General features: G+C 43.8%; 1 protein-coding gene across 1 annotated transcript in view; it reads left to right on the forward strand.

Moving 5' to 3' along the window:
* mgat5 (alpha-1,6-mannosylglycoprotein 6-beta-N-acetylglucosaminyltransferase) overlaps positions 1-16,859 on the forward strand; it is a 68,490-nt gene that overhangs the window by 39,849 nt on the left and 11,782 nt on the right. Inside the window, exons 8-11 of the mRNA XM_034608379.1 lie at positions 149-318; positions 411-545; positions 4,968-5,101; positions 10,822-10,955. Coding sequence (XP_034464270.1) covers positions 149-318; positions 411-545; positions 4,968-5,101; positions 10,822-10,955 — 573 coding nt within the window. The remainder of the gene's footprint in view (positions 1-148; positions 319-410; positions 546-4,967; positions 5,102-10,821; positions 10,956-16,859) is intronic.

Consider the following 16,859-nt stretch of genomic DNA (forward strand, 5'->3'; position numbering starts at 1 on the left):
AAAAGATTTATATCTGTTCGAACACAAAACCAGTGCGGTGTCTTTGAATGCTTTGTCCACCATTTGGTCCGAGTAATTCACAGAAGGACTGGTGTTGTTGTGGCGTCATTAAAACTAAAATCCTAAATATTTCCCCCATCTCTTTCAGATCTTGGTTCACCTGGGCCTCCTGACTAAAGAGTCCGGCTTCAAGATCGCAGAGAACGCCTTCAGCGGCGGCCCACTGGGAGAACTGGTCCAGTGGAGTGACCTCATCACCACGCTGTACCTGCTGGGCCACGACGTTCGCATCTCAGCCTCCCTGGCCGAGCTCAAAGAGTCAGTACCACACGCACTGAGGGCCACGACGTGCTTTAAGTTTGTGTTTCCCCCGACAAACTCTTTAAAGTTGCTTTTAATCTTATCCCCAGGATCATGCGGAAGGTTATGGGGAACAAGTCCAGTTGCCCGACACAGGGCGACAAGGTGGTCGAGCTCATCTACATCGACATCGTGGGACTGACCCAGTTCAAGAAGACACTGGGACCTTCCTGGGTCCACTACCAGTAAGTCGGTCCATCAAAAGTTATTTTCTCAATGTATGATGAACACACTATCTTCTTATTCTTAGTTTGGGTTGTTGCACGCGAGGGATTCGTGTTTTTGTGAGGCTGGTTGGGAAAATGGTGGTTTTCTGAGCCATGACGAGGATTTCATTCTAATCGAGCACAAACCAGTTTGGGTTTTGTAAATTCTGCGAAGGACATTATTTATCTAAAGGATAAAACCACTTGCTGGTTGACAGTTGCAAAAACCTGCTGAATCAACACAATGTGCATTTTTCTTTTTATGAATTTCATTTATTCAGGCAGGTTTTGCTGAGCCTGCACAGTCTCATTCAAATCCCTGTGCAGTTTCACACCAGGTTCCGCTGTTGGCTACGGCTCAGCAGGGTTTGGTCCGTCAATGGTTTATCACCTCGTGCTGTAACTGTCTTTCTCTCGTTTCCCTTCATGTCATTACGTCAGCCGCTCAGTGAATCCAGCGATTTCGTACACTTGTTTAACCTTGTGCTTCGGCTGCCAACTGAGCCTCTCTCACGCGGGCAAAGGGCATCAGGTTGACGCTCGTCTGGCACTCGGTCAGACAATGACTCTATTTTCTCCTGATACCATTTCCCAAAAGGCTGAAGGAGCGATTCCTCGTCTATTCTCGCCCCCGATTGCTCCGCTGAGGACTGCGAATGAGGCCTTCCTTGTTTGTTTTGAGAAAAGCTCTCATCGGCTCCGACTGACAGGAAAGTCTGAGGGGGCACTAATGGCCCCACTGGTTCCTCCTGCTTGTCACCAGGTTTTGTTTGTCTGCGACACAACACCTCAAAGTGCATCCGCTGCCTTTGTGTCCTGAGGAAATTGATTCAGCCTCCAGCGTAATGTGAGGTCCAGATGCTATTTCTGAATTATTTCTCCTCCTGCCATTAAAGGACACTTATGCTGGAGCACTTAATTCACTACATGCTGTCTAGGAGCCTTGTGAGAGAAGATTTCTTTCTTCTCCTGTCACTAAATGTAACCCAGTGTGCTTCTACTCGGCTCTCTCTTGCCTTTGTGACCTGCCGTTCCTATTGTGAATCTCAATCCTCAAGGCAGGGTGATACCGTACGGACAGAGCGTGCCGGATTTCTTTGCATATCAAACCCCAAATTCTTTCAAACGATAAAAGTGTCATTATCGTTCCATTTGTAATCATTTATTTTTAGTGTTCGGGGGAAAGAGTTAGTCTGCCAGGCCTTTGTGTGATTAATGTGTTTTGCTATTGGCCCATTCTTCTTGCTGTCTGTCTTGCACCACTGAGGAGGAATGGCATTGTTTTAAACCATTGTGTTGTGGGTGGAAAGTAGAGCCAGCGTTGCCCTGATTGTTCTATTTCATTTAATCCTTTCTTCATCCAATAACTTATCAGACAATGCACTTCCATCTGTGTAAGCCCTGCTGCAGAAAACATGTCAGCATATATCTACTGGGTTCAGTGTTTGGCCTTGAAAACAATAATGCAGAAATGAAAGCGGACAAATGAAAAGTTAGTCATCAACTTCGTGATTTTTTGATTTCGTCATTTTGCTTCTTAACCATGTGTCACTTTGTTTTGACACCATACAGCCTGTGTTATGTAGCTTGTGTGTGTGTGTGTGTGTGTGTGTATCTGTGTGGGATTTGTACTGCGTTAGTTTATTTGCGGTGCCGTTAAGACAACAACTTCTTTCGGTGGTTGTGCGAGTTGTGAATCATACAGAAGACAGTATTTTTAAATAGCTTTGTCAGGAATATGTAAACAACAACTTGGGAAATGCGTCTTCAATTAAAGACTGATGGGATTGGATTACGCAAAAACTACTGAAGCGATCTCCATAAAATGTTGTGGAGGGGTGCGGCATAACCCAAGGACCTAATAAATTTCTCACCGGATCTGGATAAACAGATGGATCCTTTAACATCCCAAAATAACCCGTTGGCTCCGAGAGCCTTTCTAGTTCAGGCTAAAGTCTGTCAACTGGAAAACAAAGTCCAAAAGTAACGGCAAATGAAAACAGACGTTGTTAGTTTGATGACAGTGCCAGAGATGATATTCCCCCCCCCAGCTTCAATCATTTTTTTAATAAGCAAATCTTAATGTTGGGGTAGTAATTCAGATATAATGCTTTTATAGAAGAGGCCATATGTCTGTTTATCACCCAGGTGTTGTGTGAAGCCTCAGGGGTCTGCAGACATGTGATGGACCCTCAGGCAGAGCCATACAACACACAACTTCCCATCTGATATCACAGTTACCTAATGGTCCGTATGGGACTGCTCTATTTCCTGCTGATTTCACACGGGAGGCGACTGAGGCAGCAGAGAAGCTGGTCAGTTACAGTCTGAATTGTTTATTAGTTATTGGAAAACATCATCTCCCACCCAACTGCAATATCGCAGCAAGTGTCACGAAGTGCAACCTCCGCCGCCGCCGCCACCAAGTCGCCGTGCCTCGCTGCCGCCATATTTAAATCATGTTACGTCTGTGGCAGCGTTCCACCCCCTTCTGTTTAGGGTATATCTGTCGGGGGCAGATGAGGGTTGTTTTGGCAGTGCAGTTGGCATGTGGGCATGTTGTTGTTATGCTGCTTTCAGTGTAAAGTTTCCTCCTGGTGAACATGTTTCCCAGCTCTCATCTCTCCCAGGGCCTTTCCCAGTTCACACAGCCAGCTGCACAGCATCTGCCTGGGCGGGGATACAATCACTTAGCGAGAGAGGGGGATTTTTTTGAGCTGCGTTTGTGTGCGAGAGCTTATACGCTTGGCGTCCATGACTTTTACACCTGACTTCCTCTTATCCAATGATTAAAGTTGAGTATGTCACCTCAACCCGAAGAAGGAATCTCTTAACTTGATTTACCGACAAGAAAAAAAAAAACTGGCTCATCCTTTAAGGATTTTGTCACAGTTTACCAAACGGAGATAAGTAAGTTTGTAGTAGAAACAAATCAATAGAAAACCTGTGATTAATAGCTTGAGAGGGAGCGATAGATTTAGTAATTTGTGGCCCTTTGTCTTCCCGAATGAAACTTGTAAATAGCCAGGGACCGGACCGGACCAGACGCAATCACAGCAGCATCTAGAAAACAGAAGTAACAATGAGCGAGTTGGTGAATGCAGAGCGTGGACTTAAAGGTCACGAGTGAGCGGCTCTCAGCACAGATACCGCTCCCTCTCCCGCTTGTGCTCTAATTAATCCTGTGCTGTGACCTTTGAGTCAGACATGATGTTCATTCACAGTCTCACACCTCCAAGGTGCAGACGGCCTTTATCTCTCCGTGTGAGGACGGAGCTTTGTCGCCGATTTCCCCCCAAGCTGACCCAGCAGTGCACGTAACAGAACTTCAAACTTGCTGATTTGATGTTTCTGGTAGTTAAAGTCTATCTCTGTGCACACAGGCCGGTTCTCATGACTTTTTTTTTTTTTTTAAATAGGAAGAACCAGATATTTCCTTACACAGTTGTTAATATTTCATAGCGGCAGTCTAAGCGGGAGAGTTTCATGCAGATCCAAGCTGCAGAAGTGATCCAGCTGTGAGTCATGCTACATTGTTAATGGGGGGAAATAAATTCGAATTTTACTTCCTGCTACTCCCCACGTCGCAACTTTACAGCACATTTAAATAAAACCTGTGTCCCTATTAAAGTCCAGAGAAAAACTCATCAATTATCATTATATTTTACACAGTAACAAGATAGAATAGAAGCACAGTATAAAAGCCACCTATACAAGTGTAGAGAGCCAATGCAGAAGTGTCTGTTTAATCCAGTCTTTTCAAAATATCTCTTTCTAGTTGGATTAAAAAAACGCTATCAATCCTATGAATATATAAAATATCAAAGAATATTCGTCCATGAATGGTTTCCAAATGTTGTGGAAAGTTACCAGACCTCAGTCGGGCAAATAAATAAAAAATTACATATTCTCTGCTGCAGTAAAGCAAATTAAAATGTCATGTTCAGAAGCTCATATTAAAAACGTCATTGTTTTATTTCTTGTTTAAATTTTTAAGTCACATACCTGGGGTCATTGTGAGTCTATGCTTTATTACATCTGCTGAAGTGACAGTACTTCCCAAACCGTTAATTGTCCATCTCCTCAGGCGAGTTTGGTTTAAACTGTTGTAAAGTTAATTAACCGAAGTCTTATTTCTTGGACGTCTCTGTAGATTATTGGCAGAATTTTGTGGGAAAAGCTCTGTTTTGTGGCTTTAATTCAAATATTGTGCATTGGATGTGCACAGTTTGTCTTCTAGCAAATAATACAATAACAATAACACTTACTCTGTCTCTGTAGACATGATTTAATGTCATGCTTCCTGGTTTCATTGATTTTGAAAGATCAAACTTAATAGAAATATATGATGTCAGCTTATCGTCCATGTCTCATTTGATTTGTCTGTCTCTGACGTCTCAGGTGCATGCTGCGGGTGCTGGACTCGTTCGGGACGGAACCGGAGTTCAATCACGCCCACTACGCCCAGTCCAAGGGCCACAAGACGCCCTGGGGGAAGTGGAACCTCAACCCGCAGCAGTTCAACACCATGTTCCGTGAGTCGCCTGTCAACCTAATCACCAGAAGACTAGTAATGTGGTGCCACTGAGGCCTGTCTGCAGGATTTCAAAAAATGGTTCTCCACAGTTTTTGTAATGAAAACCATCACAGAGAACTTCACATGCTGTTGTAATTGGAAAAAGCTCCCTGATGCATCCAAAATGTGCTGGAGTCTCAAAAGATGTTTTCATCATGAAGTTCCCCCAACATGACACACCAGCTGGTTCGTTACACAGAACCATGTGGGAGGGCTTCGTTGGAAACTGTGAGGAAAAGGGCAGGAACTCTAAAAAAAAACATACTTAGCAGGTGATTGTGAGAATCTGTTATCACGTCTCACGGTTGCCAAAGTCGTTCAGGAGGTGAGAGAAAACATCTTTACGATCGAGATGAGCCTTGGGTGCTGTTTCCTCGCTCTGCTTTCAAGAAAAAATACTCGACACCCGGGCTGTTGGATCGGATTTCAGGAGTCAAATATAATCTGAATGTTAAGAAAATCAATACTATTCGAATGTGTATTTTTATTTATGAGGTAAATGTGTTGGCTTGGGCGGTTCGAGCTCGGCCTTCGGGCTCATCTGCTGCAGCTCTCGCACATGTGTTGTCCCCACGGGGAGAGCACACACACACAAACACACACACACGCACACACACACACAAACACACACACACCAACAAAACAGAGCCTTCATCAGAAAAAACACTTTCTGCAGATAGATGAACTGTTACTGGTTTGATGTCAAACTGGTTATCAACAGACCATTGGGAGACTGAAAATAATAAGGAATGAAATCTGAATGTGATTATAGAGGAAGATTGACAGCTCTAATTCTCATATAACTGAAGCTACAGCAGCATCGATATGAACCTTTTTTAAGGAGCCACCATTTTTTTTACAACAAACAGCTGCTTCTCACTGTCGTCACTCTCAAGACACGCGAGTATCTGCCAGCATTTCCCCACTCGTAGGTCCCTGATTGGTCCAAACCACTGTGGTTGAACCACAAGCAAATACATTGGAGTCTGTATAAGATGTGACAAATCCATCTTCTTTCGGAAAGTTGAAGCTCCCCACACTCTTGTTTAAATAAGATCAAGTTGCCGGAGGCAGACTCAGAGTAAAGTCTCACATTTTCACCTACGAACGAGATGTTTTCATTGGAAAAGAGGCATAAACGGCTGAAAATCCTGCTCCGCCGTTCGCTAATGGAATATCATCAAGCAGATTAGGGGGAAGTACGAGGTCAGACACTCAGCTCTTCGTTTTGCTGTGATTATGAATGTAGGACGTACAGGGTTTTATTGCTCTCTGTGTGAGCATCACTCTGTAACTGGAGTCCAGCACGCTGGCTGCGGCGGATGAGCGGTGGCAGCACAGCAGAGGAGACAGAGAGAGGGGAGCCAGCCCCCCTGGGGTATTGACCTTTTCCCCGTGGCCAACAGAAAGTGAAATGTTACCCGTCCGGTCCCTGTCTGTGAGTGGAGGCCCGGCGCTATCCAGAATACCACTGTACCTCAATAGCCCCTTTGTCCTCTGACTCGGGTACGTGTCTCTCCCATAGCACACTGGGGCCTTTGCTCAAGATCCAGTCAAGAGTCGCTAGGTTAGATGGTATCACTGGTGCAACAAGTGCACAGTGGTTTGGAGTGTTAAAACCACAGAGTGGCATCACTTCCAGGCACGAGAGATGAGAGACACTTGCCCTCTCTGCATTGTGCTGCACAACAAACGTATCCCGAGGCTAAACAATTAAAAACCATGCAATAAAAACATAAGAGCATTAAATTAACAAATCCAAGGGTGTTGACTGAGTAATCTGAGGTTCTCCTTGTTATCAGTCCTGGCTCAGACAGTGTTTGCACACTCCAGTAGAAGTGTGTGGTATTTCTGTCAGTGTGGCATTACAGTGAGTGGAGTTTCCTGCGAGGTCATTGAAGTGCTAAGGTTTGTTTTCCGCAAAGTGAAGACGATGTGGAAGCAGTGGTGGGAGGTAACTAACCGCGAATACAGCAGCAGATGCGCCACATTCAACAGCCAGCACATCCTTACTTTTACTCAAGTAGAGAACTTAGTTGTGGTACTTTTACTCGAGAACATTCTTGTCTATTTGTAATTTTTTACTTATTAACTTTAACCTGTATTCTCTCGATAACCAGCAGAGAGCGACTCCACCGATTTATATAAATTGTTGATTTATAACGTCAGTAAATATTTTCATACAGAGTTTATGATCCTAATCGCAAGTCTTCCTCAATAAAGCATGATGTTAGTTTTGTAAATTATTACCCCATTGAGAGTAAAATGGATGATAAAGCACGTATGCACACAACTCAAACTTATTTACTTCCTTAAAGCTGATTTAAGATTTAATATTTGTATTCCTGCATTTTTAAAACGATATTTCAAGTCACCTATTGAATGTAGTTGCAACAACAGACAAACCAGGTGTCCGTCGGTTATTTATTCCACATTTGGATTGGTCCATTTGTTATGATTAGACAATGCTCCATAAATCACTGGTTGGTGGGAAATGCGAGTCTGTGGCCTCTGGCCAATAAGACAAGACAAGGCCAAATTGACCTCATTAATCTGTCTCGGAGTCGGGGAGCAGCGAGTGTTGTTTCTGGTGTACGCTTTGTGTTTAAATGGAATTGCGTGTCTTGGTTACGTTGGTTGTTTTTCCCAGCACCAATCATTTATAATCAGGAGTGCTGGGAAATATAATGCAGTTAAGCTTTCCTGTATGTTGGAATGACGCGGAGAATCAAGTCCTATTAGGTCTGATGTAGTTAGTGGACACTGACTGCAAATGGATTCATCCAGAGTTTTTATCTGATTATTTTTGGAAACAAAAAATGATTATGAAAAATGATCCTTTCATTAATCCCTCTTTGCTGCTCGCCCTATTTCAAGCTCCAATAAAATGTCAGAGAGCCAACGAAAGCCAACGAAAGCCTCGTTACTTTTCCTCTGTCTTTCAAAACACACAGCAGCAGTCGCTTCATAGTGTTTCTGCTCGTGCACGTGTTTCTTCTTGTGCGTGGATGAATGTTTAATCCCTTACGGAACCAATGATAAATAGTGGTCAGAGGTCAAACATGGCAGCAGATCATATTTATTCTTTGAAGCTCTGCCAGAAATGCAATTGACCCTGAGGTGTGACAGGCTGATAGCGGCTGGAAATCGTTGATGGATCGTGTTGCTGGCGGCTCACCCACTCGCTGTGGGTTCTTTTTTTCGTTTTTCCATCTGAATCGATACACGGGTGTTTTTGTATTTGTGCCTCTGTCAACACCTGAAAACACAAAGAAGTATTGTTATAAATTATGTTGTTTTAACTAAAGACAGATGGCAAGACTAATTGTCTTCCTGCCTACTTTCGATAACACTTTGGAAACCGTGGTGCTGTACGAGAACATTTCACCCTCGGACGCTCAATAAGAGCACAAAATAAGTCCCCTGTCGAGTATTGTCAACATTTCTTCACCTCCTGAACATTTCTTCACCTCTCTTTCCCTCAGCTCAACCAGGTCGCACTAATATTGACTCCCAATCAAAGAGGAGCTTTGATAACTACGCTAACTTGTCCTCGCACTCGCACGCTTGTCAGGAGCAACGAAGCAGCTGCTTCTCGGGGCGGCGCCGGCCTCCGAGGCGGTTTGTTAGCTAATGGCGAATGAAGCTGTGTGGCAAGTTGAGTGACATTTTGAGTGGCGGCTCTAGTGGGAGAGAAGGCATCTGCTGCCAAATGCATCAAGAGGGCCAAACACTAATCAACAGCCTGTCCTGTTTACACAGTTAGTTTGTTACACGGGTGTTTGTGCTGCGTCCTCCAAACCACAACGCTGCTTTGAAACATCTCTGCCTCTTGTAATCACATCAGATGTTGTACTGGCATGTTTGTTTTTGTTGTGGAAGTAGTTTAGATAAATGGCCCTTATTCTTTTTTCAACGTGTAGAATCACATCATCTGCAAACTCTTTTTATCAGCATGTAACTATTGTTAAAACTTAATTTATATAGCAACTTTCAAAGCACGGTGACAAAGTGTTTAACAAGATAAACACGAGGAATTGAAAGCAAGGAGACAGTTGAAAAGCAATTTGAAGATCACACAGCGATAGAGCACAAGAATAAATAATGTTACAGACAAAATAAAACATTATACAATGATCAGAGTCGTTGCCAAGATCAGAGCGGGATTAAAAGTAATTAAATGAATGAAAATATAAAGTTGAAGGTGGAATTCAGACGGAACAGAGCTATAAAAACGTGTCTTTAAGAGAGATTTAAAAAGAGGATATTCACAGTTTGCCAGACGGATCTCCTCAGGGAGATTGTTCCGAGCAGAAAATGCGATTCAGCTCAATAGATCTTTTTTTTCATTAGGCCCTCGCTTTCTGGTAAACAACAACAAACGAGTCCACCTGAAATTTAAAGCCTCAAGCTTAGGCCACAATAATATTTCCCCGAACTCAACAAAGCTCCTCCAGGGCCTCAGGGGACAATATTATATTATTTCCACAGGTTTCCACATTGTTTAAAATCTGCAGAATGTCCCTTTAACAATACTCCTTCAGCTTTTACTGTACTTTTAGGAATAACTTCCCTAATGTTTGTTGAAAACCAGTACGACCTGTTGTGTTGTCAAGCTATTCACCGTGTTGTGTTCCTGTTTAATCACACAGCATTACACAGACACACTACAGGTATTTCAGGAGCAGTTGCTGCATTTGGCTCGTGCCCACGCTGACACCTCACCCAGATCCTCATCACAGATACTCCCACACTCCTGTGCTCTCCCACACACACATAATACAGCGACTGAAAGCTTCCTCTTTGTGTTGTGATGCTGGGAAGAGTGAAACAGGAACAGGATTTGACTATAATACATTATAAAAGACACTAAATCTACAATCCTGAGACGACTGACTTGAGCTTCATATGCTTCTGTGGTAACAGCGTTAAAAAAATAAATAAAAGTGAGCTCTGACCACAGCAGCTCCCGGGGGGGGGAGGGGCTCCACCACAAACCACAACCGTGCACAACAACACCTCCCTCGCAGCCTGCGTCATTCCCTTAAGAGGGGTGATAGTGAGGTCTGAACTACTTTCATCCTGAATGATGCTATTAATCGTTATCAATTCGATTCCGTACTCATGAATCGTCCCCGTCCCTGCTCTACAACCTTGTCCTCACGTTTGTTTTTTACGAGGCAGATGGCAGTGAGGTAGAGCCCTGCCAGATCTGCGCTCCACACTTGACCTGCTCGTCTCGTGGTTCCCATAGTAACCAGTCAACGGAGGGAACAGAAGAAAAAAAAACGCAGAGTGCCCGATGAGCTGTGTTGTGCAGCCGTGGCCGTCTCGCTCTGGAATTATGATGTGTGTTAAACGCTGAGGTTAAAATGGGATTTATTCTGTGAAAAAGCACGTGTTAGATGCTGTTCAGGCAATTTTGCTTCAGTGCTGCATGAATTAATTAAATCTTGCCCAAAGTCATTTATTTGATTCCCTAAGAGGTGATCCCCATCTTTTTGTTCTCATTTCTATTTCTCTCTTATTGTCTTTGTCCTCTGTTTGGCTGTAAACCACATTAAAAAGCATCACAATGAGGGTAAATTAGGCCTTTGACGCATTGATCAGTCTGTTTAATCCCAAACAGGCAGGGGATGACGTTCCGTTTATTCATTGATGTGCGTGTTTGTGTTGCAGCTCACACCCCGGACAACAGTTTCCTGGGCTTCGTGGTGGAGCAGCACCTCAACGCCAGCGACATCAGGCACATAGACGACATCAAGAGGCAGAACCAGTCGCTCGTCTACGGAAAGGTCGACAACTTCTGGAAGGTACTGTGATCCTTTATGCCTCGGCACGCACGCACTATACGAGCGGGGATGGATAAGTTAGATAGAAGAATGAACTTGGTCCCCTCTTACATTCCTACAGGTCCCTGCTTTGTAGAATTTCTGACAAAACCCAGTGCTGACTTTCAATTTTCAGTTTAAAAGACAAATATCACCCAAAGACCTGAACTGCACCGACGGCTTCTTTCACCTCAGGCCACCAACTTATCAATCAGTCCGTGTACGACTTTACTAACACACTGTGCAACTTTGTACATGCGGAATTTTGTAAATTTGACACTTGAATTGTAGGACTTTCCTTCAGGCTTATTTTCGATCCTTAGAAATGAGTCTATGTAGTTTTTTTACATTCTCAAAAAGCGCAGGTTTTGTCCTATTCCTCATCGGCGACATTTTATTACCTAGATATTGTGTTTTTTTCGAGTCAAAGTGATTTAACCTTGCACCAGAAGAGAAAAGCCTGTACAGCTCTACGTTCATCTTTTTGAAGTTGCGTCTAATGGACATATAGACATATACTTACATATTCCTTCTAAAGATGAAAGTGACAGACTTCACTAGGCATGCTAAAAAAAAAAACACCAGCGCACCAAGGAGAACCAATTTTCTAACTTCTGAGAGCTCCGCAGTGAAACTCTTTGAACAACCTTGGGTAAAACTTTCACGCGAAACTTAATAAGTGGCTGGTTTAGGAGCTAAATTCTGCTCAAGTTCAGCTTATCACTTTCTCCATGGAGTTTTTTTTCTATATTCAAATGCATGCTCACGCTGCAGCACAGAGACCAGGGGATTACTGTATCCGAGACAAAAAAAAAACGACTCAGAGACTTGGAGAGATTTGCACGTTGTTAGGCGTGCCGCAGACGGTTGGATTACTGCCCGCGCCTTGATGAGATTTTGGGTGCGACACCGTGTTTGTTTCATACTGGGTCACTCCGCATCGAGCTGACTTCCTTTAAAGGTTCTACACACGAGGCAGGAAGGAGCCGAACGCAGACACACACGTTTGAGGGAAGGTAAATGCAGAGAAGAGTGAGGAAAGAGGGAACAGGTGAAACTAGTCACGGCAGGAACCAAAACATAAAGCCAGGAAAAATAAAACAAAAGACCCTAATGGACGCACAGGGGAAATTAATGTCAAAACAAAACAGGAAATAATAAACAGAGTGGCGTGAAGTCGTGACCAGATGTCTGAATGAGTAACTATGTGCAATCATAATAAAATTAACAAACAAAGGAAATATTTATTCCTAGTAATTTGAATCAAGCTGCAACCAAATTAAGCACAAATGCCTAATTCTTATTTTTTATCAAGATCTATGAACTATTTCCTGGGAAAGGGGATTTTTTTTAACACACATTTCAAATGTACCTCATCTAAAACATATTAATTAACGAACCCTTACACAGTGTGAATTTCAAAGCCACGTCGGGCTCTGGATCTCAAGGTGCTACAGTATTTTAAGCCGGAGGTAGCAGCCGCGCTGCTGTGGTTTGTGGCTTCCTGTAACCGAGGCAGAGCCCACGCAGCAGTGCTCCATTCAGTGTAGCTTTAAAAGGGCAGACGAGGGAGCCCATCAACTCACAGCAAGCGGCATTAGCAGCTAATCAGACTCCCAGGCGTGTTCATTACCTCCTGCTTTTAATTAAAGGGCCATTTTGGGGCAGAGTGATAACTAGCTGACTGGCTCGCTCAGTTTAAAAGGAGGGCTTCCTTTTAAATCAGGCCGTCCTTCCATCTCTTCCTCTACACTTGCAGGGTTTCATTTAAACAAGGATGTATCCACTATTTGAAATATGAAGGGAGACCAAGGTAAAATTCACAATGAAATCATAATCAGGTTATTAGATTAATGACCTCAAGACGTACACTTTGGAAACGTGGTCGGTTTGATATGTCGCAATAGAATTAAGTCTCCTTCAGCCCTGATGACACTGCCAACAGTGAGTCCAGGTGTTTGTGTCACATGTAAAATCCTCCTCCTTCTTTCCATCCACCATAATGGTTCCCAGTTATAAAGTCTCATAGTGTGTGTCCATGGATCTGGCTGAAATGGTGCAATAATAAACAAGTGTGAGGTAATTAACAGTGAGCAGGTTTTTGGAAAGCACAGCAAAGGCTTTCTAAAGGAGAAGTGCAGAAATCAGAAATTGTAGGTAAAAATACAAGAATTCACAGCATATGACCACATATCATTTTATTTTGTCGATCCTGATGTCTACATGTGTTCAATTCAGACACTTTCAAAGCCAGGCCTTGATATTAGTGAATTTCCGTTTACCAGAATAAGGTTCCTCCACACCCCCCCCGCATTGTGGTTTCACAAGTGAATCATTTGTGAATTCATATCTAGTGAATTTAAATAGTGAAACTTTCTAGTGAAATTGCTTTGCTGCAGGAAAGAGGAGGTGTCGATGGCGAGACCCGAAATAAGAAATGGCCAGACCACCTCTGAGGCGGCGGTTTCCATAGCAACCCAGTCAGAGGTGTAGAAAGGTTGAGCAGGGAAGCTGAGAGTGACTACCTGTCGTTTCTTGATCTGCCTCTTTCCATACACACACACACACACACACACACACACACACGATACAAACTCGCTCCTGCTTCTCTGTCAGGTCGTGGCTGATGGTTATCAACAATCTAGCAACATGCTACCATTTAAAGTAAAGTAGATAAAATCAGTCCGAGTTCAGAGTGTAAGACAGACGAAGGGAACACAGAGAGAGAGAGAGAGAGAGAGAGAGAGAGAGAGAGAGAGAGAGAGAGAGAGAGAGAGAGAGCGCTGTAGGCCCTTGGCTGCAGATCAGAGAACATGATGAAGAAAGACAAACCACACCGCACTGAAACACACACAAACACACACAGAGCTAGCATATGCAGGGAGGGGAGTTGTGTCCGTCCCACACTGTCTCCCTCGCAGGCCCATGAGCAGACAACAGCGCGTTTCATCCCTCTCTTTCAAGACCGAGTTTGAGTTGAACATTAAACCTTCTTCAGTTTGACTGCGCTCGTCTGACCCGATGGAGCAATCGTTAAAACTAGAGCGAGCAGCGGAGACGAAAGCCTGGAGTTTGTAGATCTTTAACGTAAACACACCTTTAGAACACACTGGAGGAAAGAACCACTGAAAACACATTTAATATCTATTTCAAAGCACATGGAGCAGAGATATGAAAGCAGGCAAATTGTCTGTTCAACCCGACGAGAACGTTTTGGTTCGTAAGTCACTGTCGTTTTCTTTTTTTTCTTTTGGCAGGGCTTCACAGTGACCTTGGTTCCGAACGGCCTGTTGTGTTTCACCGTCTTTGGTTTTATGGAGCAGAGCGAGGACGAGCGCTCTGAACGTGAGCGTGTTTACTGCCTCTGTGAAAACAGATTTACGAGGGGACGACAGGACGCGCGGCAGCAAGTGTGAGGGGGGGGAAACGGAAATATAACATAATAGTGATTGAGCAGAATTAGAACAGCGACAGTATAGGGCGTCATTAAGATTGTAGTGAAAACAGGTAATTAGGCCGAGTCTGTTCACACTGCACTGAACCAAGGACTTTGCAAATTTAGTGATAATGAGGCTTTAGATAATAAGGACCCTCTTTATGGCACCTGATTGTTAATGCATCACTAAGTGGTGAGATCCCTCTTGGTGTCATCAGCTTTTGTACATGCAACGCAAGGTTTTGATTTAACACGTGACGTAACCAGGACAATAGATTTTTCTTGTAGGTCTTGTTTTGGAACAGGCAGTTCACACACACACAGCAAAGACCCACTTCCCCGCCATCACACACGCCTCCTCTGCTATCTGACAATCAGAAACATGCTCTGGCTCGCCACCAACCTCCAGTAGGTTTCTGAGTGTTGTGTCTAATGGGGCGTGGCAGGCCCTGAATAAATAACACCTCCTGACTGCACTCCGAGCACTTCTGGATTCTCTTTTACCACCCGTGTCCCCCTGGGGGGGGTTTCAGAGGATCTGGCAGAGAGTCTTTAGGGGTTTTTTTTACAGTGCGTCCATTAGGCTGTTAATTTACAAGTACATGTATCATAAATTCAGCTGTTAGTTTTAAGTATCTTTGCAACCACGTATATTTCCTAAAGAAAATGTGATTATGAAATATTTAGTACGTAGAATTATCCATGCATGATCATATGAACAGTATCAGCTCCTGCACAGGACGTACACAGAACCTGAGCATTTGACGTAATTATTTAAAGAAAGGAAACGGATGGAGCCTTCTGTCCGTCCTCTTTGTTTTCATCTCGTCTGTAACTGTGAACGTCTTCTGAAAGCCTCAGGATACGAAAAGAAGCTCCAGCAAGAATATCACAAGACACACAAAGAGGTGCATTATCTCAATCCCCTCCACCGTCGACATGTTTGTTCGACCCCGCCGCTGCCCTCCAGTAGATGCATTGCTTAACAACCATGCCAGCATTAATGGAAGTACGTTGGCAGTGACGGTTACAGCGTTTGACACTGACAAATGTCGTTTCGTACGTAAAGGCAGCATAAATAAGCCTCAAGCTGTTCGGATGTAAACTGTGACCGTGACATTATATCAGCGGAGGAAAAAAGCTGAAGAGCTCTCATCATTTGTATACATTCGATGATGATCCTCTGCAATTATTCACTCAGGGGAGACGGACCCGTCGTCAAAGAGGGTTTTTGTACCGTACAGATCGCTGGGAACCGCGTAGCCCTGATAGATGATTAGTATTGCTAAAGTGCCCTTGTGCAAATCACCATACTTAAAATGAACTAGTACCATTATCGCTGACTGACGCTGCATTGAGGCGCGTGTGATGTGCTCTGCATGTACAAGTGTGTGTGTTCTGTGCGGAGACATGATTTTTCCCTCCGTCTCAGATGAATGGGTGAAGTGTATTTTCGTCCTGACTGACAAGCTTCCAGTTTCGGGGGGCCCCAGAGTCTGTCAGTCGGGGAAAAATTTCAGATGTGAAGACGATCTGAGGTGCGTTTGATGTTTGATGTCGAAGGCGGGTTTGAGGGGTCGGGTAAGTCGAAACCAAGCGCACCTGCCTGCATCCTGATGAGGCAAAGAGCTCCTCTCGCCTCCCGAGGTTCCTGCAGCAGACTTCTCATTGTCGACCTGCAGGGCACAATCCCTCTTTGAGACGAACATTAAAGTTAAAGAGTAACAACGTTCTGTGATGTACAGCATCAAAATGCACATGAAAGAGGGAACACAAGCGCCGCACACAAGGAAGACAGTGTTGGTATTAAACGCGGCGTCTCAGGTGGAGGCGGAAGTTGATGGTTTCAGTAGAAATGAGCTGTAAAGCAACATTAAAACGCCCCCTCCCCTGTGTTTTGACGCAGCTACCTGTCAAGATAAAGCGCTGAGACATCAGAATCCGCTCGCAGCCCTGCAGCCGCGTGTCCCTATACGAACATATCGAGAGAAGTGTAATGATAAAATGGAAAAAGGCTGTACGCTCACATATCAGGTTTGTTGATCCCCATTTAACAACAGGGGGCCACGACAGCTCCTCATAATAAAGGGAATTCAAAAGAAAGAACCAGCCTTTTACACACTGCCAGTCCTCACCTGTTTATTATACCTCCTGCTACAGTAGTGCCTGTATTTACACAGTAGATTCGGGCGTATTAATTGAAAGTTAATATCTAGCAAAGATATTAAATATGCATATATGACATCGTTGGTTTAAATGGTAGTGGAAGTGGAAATACAAATACTGAAATAAGTTGAAATAGAAGTTAAAATAGAAGCTCTGTAAGAGGTTTAAATGTCAGTTTGATAAGGAGCGATGGATTTGAAGTATACATCTGTATTCCGACAACAGAAAAGAAGTTTTTGTGATTAGATTGTGACGATGAGAAGCATCTTCATTAAAGAAGAGAG

Source organism: Hippoglossus hippoglossus, chromosome 2 (genome assembly GCF_009819705.1).
Source record: "Hippoglossus hippoglossus isolate fHipHip1 chromosome 2, fHipHip1.pri, whole genome shotgun sequence".
Taxonomy (NCBI): domain Eukaryota; kingdom Metazoa; phylum Chordata; class Actinopteri; order Pleuronectiformes; family Pleuronectidae; genus Hippoglossus; species Hippoglossus hippoglossus.